We start from the raw sequence: 10,277 nt of genomic DNA on the forward strand, positions 1-10,277 counted from the left end.
ACGCCAAAAAGGGGTGCAGTTGCGTCGTGGTATATTCGTTTCCTGTTCGGAAACAAAGGCACCAAAACCTCAATGCTCATAACGGGCGATTTAGTGCATAGAAGAACGACTCTCAACAAAGTGTGTGGAAAGGCAGCTCCCAAGAGTGGTGCTCCAGTGCTTGAAGTGATTTCTCTTTCGATCATGATTTAAGTCCTTGACTTCTATATGAGGAAGGAATCTCTCGGTAGTGTGTGTAACAAGAGCAAGACAGAACGAAACAGAGCAGCGACTTCTGTATTGGATTTCTACGGTTTGCTCTTGTGTGATGGCGAGAGGAGGAATGTTCATGAGTTCTAGGATTGTAGAGAGGAACTCTTAGTGTGATTTACTATATATATTTCTCCTCATTTCATAGTTAAATTTTTAGTGGTATGGCTCCATGGTTTTTTCTTGTTCCCATATTTTTTCATATTAAATCTTGTGTATTTTTCTAGAATTCTTGTGTTGTGAGCTTCTGTTCAGTTTTTATTTTGAAACTCTCAAATTAATGTGTTTTTCTTCAGTGATTTAGTTGTGAATTGATCGATACACTTTTTCCACCCCAACATTCTAAACCATAATGTTTACAACAAAAAAATAAAATAAAAAAATGTTGATAGGTATCCTTTTAAACAGAGAAAAAATTGAAGAAGATGATTTATAAGAATATAAAGCTGATGCTTCATACCGCTATATTTTGATGCAAAGCTTTGGAAACCTGAAAATTAAGATAAATTAACAAGAAAATATGCGATTAGAAACTCATAAGATTTTCAGGGAAACAACAATATGAATCAGCATAAGTAAGCACATAATGTGTGTTGACATACCTAAAATAGAATCAAGCCTGTCCAATACTGACTAATAGAATATAAGAAGGTTTTCACTGCAAAAGACTATGCTGAGGTTTTGTAGTTATTGGTTGAAGAACAGGCTTGCATAGTATTCTTACGAACTAAAGGTGAATTCATAAGGGTTCTGAACTCTACATACATACCACTGAATTCCAATGTGTTTATATATCTAAAACCTAAGCTTTAATTTTGTTACATTTATACCACCCAAATCTTTTAGATCACATCAAAAAATACCACTATTTTAACCTTTAAAAAGAGAAATACATCTTTTCAAGCATAGGTAAGGTGGTATGCATGTAGAAATTGAAGTTTACGTGTTACACAATGCATAAGAATTAAGTGGTATATGTAAATCTTCCAATGATTTTATGTCAAAATCGATTATGACTGCCCAATCGTGCAACACAAATTACATGCACGAAAAAAATTATTCACCTGAACGAGCAAGTGATACAAACTCTCCTTCTCAGCCTTAGAAAACATTGAAAATTCCGCATACATATCCTGTTGAAAATCAGAAATACTATTAATATCATTCTTATCATTATTTTGCAGCCTGACAACAGATAATTCAAATGTTGCAAGTAGATAGTTGAAGGATTCAAAAATAAATAATACCATAAGTAAAAACAAACATGAAAATTAAAACAACAGTTGTAACCATGGGTGTTTAAGTTCTCTCTGAATTTGGCAGTGGAGTAAACTAGATGTGGAAGATATTTAGAATGTTCAGAATTTCAACATTTTCCAATTTTATAGGGATGAGTAGAAAACAATCCAGAAAAGATCTTAAGGATTATTGAAAATTTTTCTCATGACAACAGCCAAGAAATAGAATGTCTGATTTGCTGATATCAAATGATATTTTCTGTTTGGGGCTTTGCTTTGGTAATTTTATTGACTTCATTATCTCAAAGTGTTTTAAAAACAGCTCCGTAAGTGCATTCTTAAAGGCTATGCAGATATTGTGGGGTGGAGTTGCACGGTAGAAAATGCTAATTTGTTTTTCCCACAAAAAACATATTGTAGATTGAAATATTTTTCATAAGTAAAGCAAGGGTGCATTTCAAGCAAATTGTGCCAATTATAAAAAAATAAGGAAAATTTACATATGCAGCACCCGATTCTTATGCATTTACTTATCTCACGCCCAAACTTTAATTTTTACAACCTATGCATCCTTCCCTATATATCAAAAGTTGGATTACACTACTTCCACATTTTCATGCATAAGGAAGAGTGCTTTGGGTGTAAAAATAAACGTTAGGGTGTGAGATAAGTGAATGCATAAGATTTGGGTGCTACGTATGTAAATACTCCAAAAAATAAACTAACTCCATGCAAGATGAAAATTTTCAATTTGCAGGGGAGAAATCAAAAACAAAGTTAAGACTTTCCAAGCAAATGAATCTATCATCACCTCCTTGGACACTGCAGTGAGAATAGACTGAATGCTGATTTGGAAAGATTTTATGAAGTCTAATTGTCTCGATCCCATTGAAACTTTTCTTGACTCAACTACAATAGAAAACAGGATTCAGAAAAAGAATAAATTGATTGCCAAAATAAGGCATCTTCACACTAAAAATAACCAAAAGATTTAATTAATGGAATTCAAACTAATTCTGAGTATAGAAATAAACATAACTAAAGCTTAAGGGGGGGAAAAAAACTGCAGAATTTTAGAGGGGATAACTAATGAGAAGAAAGAGGAGAAAAACTACAATAAGAAAAATGAGATGGAACACTAAGATCAACGTTTTAGAAGTCTACAAAACCGATTAAAAACAGCCATTTAGGCTCGGTATCAAAATTGTCCCATCTGAAAATGGTCATTCCATGTGTTTCATGTTGGTTATGCTACTTCCACCCTCTCCAGATATACTTTATTTAGTTTTGGAGAAACCAGCCTAAATTCAATCACTTTTGCCACTCCTTTTCTTTTTTAAACCTCTTAATCCATGAAATCATACACTAAGATCTACCATCAATTAAATTGTAAACTTTATATAGGTCAAAAAATTACTTAAACAAGAAAAAAGAAAATCAAATTAACATCAATTTTTCCAGTCCTAAACTTTTTTTAATATTACCTTTAATTAAACAGACCAAAAACATTTAAAAAATAATATAGTAATGCATTTAACATTATTCATCACTGCAACAAAACATAGAACTTGTAAGTAAAATTGATAGGTTAACCAATAAAAATTTATTGTCATTACAATAACATGCTATACACTCATAATTAGAACATCTACTAACTTGTTGAATATTGTTGGAATTTAGCAGGATGATTTTATTGATATCAAAAGGGGTATAAATACATGATAAAAGAGTTATAAAATAGAAAAGACATAACATCCAAATTTTTAGGATTAAATTAATTCCTAATAACTACCTAGAGATAAAAGGAAAATCATAAACTAAGAAATACATAAATAAGGAACTACATAAACTACGAAATACATGAACAAGGAAATACATAAAATAGAAAATATATGGAAATGAAAGAAACAGACACTGATAACTTTGAACACTCCCCATCAAGTTAAAGTATATATGTCAATCATGTCAACTTGGACTTAAAGTCATCAAACAACGAGCGGTAAATATTCTTTGTGAGAATATCAACCAATTATCCAGCAGATAACAAACGAAACACAGATCTCCCCTTAATCAAGTTTATCATTGATAAAGTGACACTCAATCTCCACATGCTTGGTACGATCATGTTGGACCGGAATATAAGCAATGCTAATGGTGGTTTTATAGTCACAAAATAGCTGCAAAAGAGCAGTAACTGACATACGTAACTCAGTGAGAATAATGCGCAACCAGATGGCTTCACACAACCCCAAAGCCATAGAGTGAACCTCGACTTCAGCACTACTACAAGCAACTAGTGATTGTTTTTTTACTTTTCCAAGTGATAAGACTCCCTTATACGAAGGAGCAATAACCTGAGGTAGATAGTCTATCATGGACAGATCCAGCCTAATCAGCATCTGTATAAACCACAACAGAGCGGGAGTTGTGAGGAGTGAATAACAACCTGGGCCTTGTGCTCCTATTAAATAGTGATGGATCCGATGAATTGCATTGAGATGGTGTTCGTAGTGGTCATGCATAACTGACGAAAAAACCCACAACGTGAAAAATGTCTGGGCGAGTAAAAGTGAGATAGATGAGTTTAGGTGTTAGTAGTAGGATTTTTTCACTAGAACGGATTGGGAACATGCAATAAGTTTTCATTTGGGTCCATTGGGATAGCAACCAATTTGAAAAGGAGAAGGTTGGTCTCGGTCAATAGATCCAACACATATTTGCATTGGGACAGGCAAAATGGCCCAAGCGTACCAAGCTACTTCCATTTCTAAGAAATACCGGAAAGACCCCAAGTCTTTCAATTCAAAAGATGTGGCGAGGATGCATTTTAGTGACTCTAAGGCTAGCAGGTCATTACCTATGAGTGTAATGTCTTCGACATAGATATATAAATGATGAGGATGGCAATACGACCACTGGATAAATACCGAAAAAATAGGGTATAATCAGATTAGACCTGAGAGAACCTATGGCCCACTACCACCAACGAAAACTTGCCAAAACAGGCCCGCGGGGATTGCTTCAGCCCATAAAAGAACTTTCTCAATTGACACACTTGTCCATGGGAAGAAATCGAGTCAAATGCTGGGAGAAGAGACAAATAAACCTCCTCAACAAGATCACTATAAAGGAAAGCATACTTGACGTCTAGCTGAAGTAAGGGTCAATCCAGATTCACGGCTACTAATAATAAGGCATAAATGGTATTGAGTTTGGCAATCGGTGCAAATATCCCTTCATTGTACATTCCATAAATTTGAAAATATCCATTGGCGACCAACCACGCCTTGTTGCATTCAAAAGAACCATAGGAGTTAAACTCGGTGTTGAAGATCCACCGACACCCCACTGTTTTTTTCCCTCGGAAAAGATCGACCAAATCCCAAGTATGGTTGCGTCCAAAAGCATTCATCTAGTCCATGACAGCAGCATTCCAGGACAAGTCAGCCAAAGCAGCTTCTGTAATGGATGGGAGACAACCTGCATAGTGTTGTTGTTACCTCTATCATTTTCTTGAAAAATATAGAGCCTGGTTATCCGCTTAGTAGTTTTAATCATCCTCCCCAAACGAAGATCCTGAAAGACACAAACATCAGGGAAAAAAAGAGCAACGCAATCCAGATCTTAAGTTAACTTACTGACCCACAATAGGTTGCACTTAAGTAAAGGAAAATGTAACATGGGTTCCAAAGTCAGCCCGGTTGTAGGTATAACTGACCTTTTACCCGCAAAGGAATTACACGAGCTATTAGTAATTTTAATCATATCTAGCTCGGAGGCGAATGAGAACCTCCGGTCATGTGATCTGTGGCACTTGAATCAATAATCTATGGGCTAAAAGAAGCAAATCTAGCGAGTGCCTTAGAGATGTAATCTTAGCAGACATAAGAGGTTGATTGGCCATAAGAGAGCTGAGTTGACCCAAGCAGTTTAATCAAGTGTTCCATCTAAACTCTTGATTGAGTCTCCTCATTTGGGGATGGTCCGAGTAGAGGACGGTTGAACTGTTGCGGATTTTAAGTTTGAAGCTAAACCTTTTAGCAATGGAAGATTTGGTCAAAGACTTATTTGTTGGTTTAATGTGGAGCTTTCAACACTTGTTACGAGTTTGTGACAAAAATCACGTGGCGTAAGTGGCTCGCCACAGAATGGCGGAGTGTGGAGTACTATTGAAGACCAAGGCTTAAAGCTCGACTAACGGGGTGCAGTTATCGATAATGACAAGTCTTTAGCTTTCTTCGCGGGGAATCTTGGTGAATGCTGCCCTAGTTGAAGGGGATCGCATCCAAGTATATGGCCGCGAACTTCATCGAGCTTGTTCCGGCCTGCCAAGAATTAGAACACACGATCCTTTTCTAAAATTATTTGGAAGAGAAAAAAATCTAGAAAAGAGTATTAAGTGTAGTATTAGTAGAAATCACATTTTATCCATAATGCAAATAAGTCATTATATTATTGGGTCACCGTCTTCAATCATTGTTTCGCATCGCGGATCTTCTTACAAACCTCATAGAGTTCTCCATAATTACTTACGTCATAGTAGGTGTCGAGAACAGCAATCCAGAGAGCACAGAAGGAAGAAATTGGTATGACTGCCAATCGAGGTCTCCATGGGATGATGGAATTAATCAACCATGAAATGACCATGGATTTCTCCACTTCCCATCTTGTATATATTGGGTCAGTTTTCAGAGATTCATGAATCATGCTTGTGAGATGGTTCAACTTACATTGACCTTTGACAAATAATGACACAGCTTGAAACCATTGGAGGAAATTTGAGTCGTTAAGTTTATTGGTGATAATTAGGAAATTCATATGGTTTTCAGGTCCTCTGGTCTGAAGAGGGATTGAGGTAGGTGTCGATCCTAAGGTAGATTCAAGGACCGTATCAGGAGGAAGCTCGGTGGTGGAGGAATTAGCCATGGCTCTGATTGAGCCAAATGAAAGGTTGGGATGCCGATACATGGATTGAGAGGATTCCTAGCAAGCTACAACAAACAACGAATTAGGACTTCATGGAAGAAATTCTAGCCCAAAAAAAAGAGGTCTGCTCAGGCAAGATGCTGGTCAGGTTGCAAGAAAGGGATTCCAGTAGGTACAAAAGATCTTGCGATTCTTCCTATGATTCTTGGTAAGAAACATGGCTTGGGAAGACCTGCAGAAAAGATTTCCAGCAGCAGGAAACGGTGTCCGACAGCTAGAGAAGGGGAGGACCTGTAGCTATACGCCAGCAGGTGACAATTCTGGCGGTTGGAGAAAAATCCTGGTGGCTAGGATAAGATCCCTTGTCTTTGATGACATGTTGAAATTTAGCATGATGATTTTATTGTCATCACAAGGGGTATAAATACAAGATACAAGAGTTACAAAATAGGAAAGACATAACATTCAAATCTCTAGGATTAAATTAATTCCTAATAACTACCTAGAGATAAAAGGAAAGTTATAAACTAGGAAATACATAAATTAGAAAAGGTCCGAAAAGAAAAGAAATAAACACTAATAAGTTCTAACAAATATAATTTTTTTTAAGTCCTCTAAATTAATTAAATCATGAAAGTTTTAAAATAAAACTTATGACATTTGATGATTCTATGATTTATTGAAATGAAAATATATAACAAATTCAAAAATATGGTAAAAATAGAAACATAAGTGTAGAACAGCATTGTTAAAAGCAAAATTTTCAAACTTTGCTAAAGATCTTATCTATCTTATTTGAATTCAAACCAATGTTGTTAAAATGCTGCTTGAAAGGCAAAGTGATGAGATGTGGAAGAGTCACATTTCACAGCCTTATCATGCATGTGGAGAAGGTATAATGCATGCTGCGCGCCACTCTACAGCGGAAACACCGCAAAAGCACTCGGTATTTCTTCACAGTTCGTTTTCAAGCTGGCAACCAAAGGTTTTAGGTTTGGCTCACGCATTTAGTTGAATGGCTGGCTTAATACATAGAATAAAAGGGGTGCAAAATCATAATAGATGGCTTAACGATAGCAAAGTGAGCAGCAGAAGAACATGTTTGACCTTCTCATCTCCATCTATGGGATGGTTTCTCCGCTACACAAAAACGTCGCAGCAATAGTGCTGACCTCTCTTTCTAGCGTACAATTTCTCCTCCACATGTAAACATCACAACAACAAAGCTCAACCTTTATCTCTCTGTGGCTTCTCCACCACACTAAAATAGATGCAGTGGTCAGCCTTCACTAGCTTTTCATCTACATGAGCAGATGCTGACACACTTCTAATTTATGAATTCCTTCTCGTCCATTTCTCATGAGCAGATGCTCAACATTTCTCAGCCTTCTAGTCCATGTCTAATGTATGAATTCCTTATTTATGAAAGCTAATAATTTTTATACTATGTTTTGTTAGACATAAATTTTGAAAATATGTCATCAAGTTACGTGAACAATAGCTCTTTTTGTTATTCATGCACCTTTATAATGAAAACTTAGGGCAACTAAAAGTATGCATCAGTTTAACTTGATGACATATAGCTTTAGTTCTTATGGATCAACTACTCATAGAGAAGAGAATGAATATATGCTAGGTACCACACACACACGGCGTGTGTGATTGCGTGTGTGGCTTACTTTTACTATGGTGAGAAAATAAATTAGTGCAAAATTGATAAGGTTGGGTATCGCTCATTTTTCTATTTTTTTCACTTCTGCAAATGTACGTGAGCAAATAAATTCTTAAGACATGAGTTTGTCTCCAAAAATTGGAACAAATCCATGTTGTTTATAAGGAAAATAAATTTAAGTGGATCATTTTTAGGACTATATTTTGGTATGGTGTGTGTGTGACCAAGGATTTGAAGATTTTGAGCCCATTAATAAAATGTTGTGGTTAATCAATGGTTATAAGATATTAGATATGGGTTGTAATTAGTAGTGCATTTGAAGGGAATGATACTATCATTCACAACAGAAATTTTAAGATTTGAATTCTTAGTATTAAGTGACTATGAATGGTTTGAAAAAAAAAAGAAAAAAAAAACAATCAAAATTTCATATTTGTCAACAAGGGAACATAAAAACAATGTTGTTTATATGATATATTAATCAACAAACTACATGACTCGTTATTGCTTCCATGTAGCAATAATTGATCTAAGAATTTTAGCAATCATTTTGTTTTATATGAAATGGATGAGAAATGAAAATTATAAGTTAAATTTTGTGTTATTTGCTCATTGGAAAACTATTACTTCTATTTTATACTTAATCAAATTTTAATGCTGTTTTATCAAAAAACGCCTGTAAAGTAAATGCAACTATAGGGGTATCTTTATTGTACAAGAATCTTGTTTATACTATGGAATGATTATAGCAAAACTACAAGCCCCATAGCAATGGAAAAAATAGTTAGGGATTCAAATGATGGTAGGCAACACAACATTTGATGTTAGGGATTCAAATAATGTTAAATCCTTAAGATGAGTTGGTGAAACAAGATAATTGCAGCATTCAATTAATGCTCATGCTTTCCTCTTACAAGAACACAATAAAGAGATTTAGAAACTTTCAATGAATAAAGGATAATAGGCATCATCCTGTAAGTTAGCGCCATAACTATAACAATATACAAAGCTACTAAACTTGAGCAGAATTATATACCACAATCCTGCAGCATGCAACGCCCTTGCAATATGGATACAACATCATTACACCACAAGCAACATATTATCCTCATGCCAGCAACTTTTGGTCACAACACCCCTACCGCATTACCATGTATTTTCCTTTTTTTCTTCTTTATTGGTTGTTGGAGAAGGGAATGGGAAATCATAGTGTTCCCCTCCCAAAGGGTATGAATACTAAAACATCAAAGATACGATATTTCAAACAAGGAGATAACCATCTCTTACACAAAAAATTTGGAAGGATAATCTTAACTCCTCATCAACAATAGGTCTGACCAAATATTAGTCAAGCGGATGTTGCCACCATGTGGAAAGAGGAACTTCTTCATTCAATACCCTGGGTGCTAAACCAAGCCCTCAATAAGGAATTAGTGCAGCCCTCCAACTTGGGTGGATGGGCCCACACATAATGGTCCTTTTACCATCGTGATAATCACAATAATATGAAGATAATTTGAAGGAGATTATCTCAGACATCAAGAACCTCTTATGTTAGGAGTGCAACACCAATCCACATCTATATCACCGGATCTCTCCATGGTTAGCAAAATTCCTCCCTGATGAATGATGGTAAACTAGGCCCATTCAATTGGGAGAGACAATTGAAGGCCTTTCTCACCACAATTAATGATTGCTCATAGTAGAGTAAAAATATAAAATTAAAAATAAATAGGGGATATTGAATATTTTATTTTGCTTCCCCCTATTTTCCACTTCTTCCTTTTACAATGCATTGCAAAAAGTCCCATCTTGTTCTTTGCTTGAACCTCCATGAAAAGGAGATATTTAGTTAAAAACAATAAGAGAGGGAAGACAGGCTTGTTAAATTGGTTGACCACGTATGATTAGAAATGAAAAATGAAGACAATATAACCACGTATGGGGTTATCCAAAGCAATTGCAACTATAGGGGTATCTTTATTGTACAAGAATCTTGTTTATACTATGGAATGATTATAGCAAAACTACAAGCCCCATAGCAATGGAAAAAATAGTTAGGGATTCAAATGATGGTAGGCAACACAACATTTGATGTTAGGGATTCAAATAATGTTAAATCCTTAAGATGAGTTGGTGAAACAAGATAATTGCAGCATTTAATTAATGCTCATGCTTTCCTCTTACAAGAA

General features: G+C 35.4%; 1 protein-coding gene across 1 annotated transcript in view; it reads right to left on the minus strand.

Annotated features, from left to right (window-relative positions):
• Positions 1–703: 703 nt before the first annotated feature.
• The window catches only part of LOC110032353, a 15,620-nt gene continuing 6,046 nt past the window's right edge, over positions 704–10,277 (minus strand). The window contains exons 3-4 of the mRNA XM_020735951.1: positions 1,314–1,382; positions 704–739 (exon numbers count right to left, since the gene is read on the minus strand). Of these exons, the coding sequence (XP_020591610.1) occupies positions 704–739; positions 1,314–1,382 (105 nt within the window). The remainder of the gene's footprint in view (positions 740–1,313; positions 1,383–10,277) is intronic.

This window comes from Phalaenopsis equestris, unplaced genomic scaffold (genome assembly GCF_001263595.1).
Source record: "Phalaenopsis equestris unplaced genomic scaffold, ASM126359v1 Scaffold000930, whole genome shotgun sequence".
NCBI classification, from domain to species: Eukaryota; Viridiplantae; Streptophyta; class Magnoliopsida; order Asparagales; family Orchidaceae; genus Phalaenopsis; species Phalaenopsis equestris.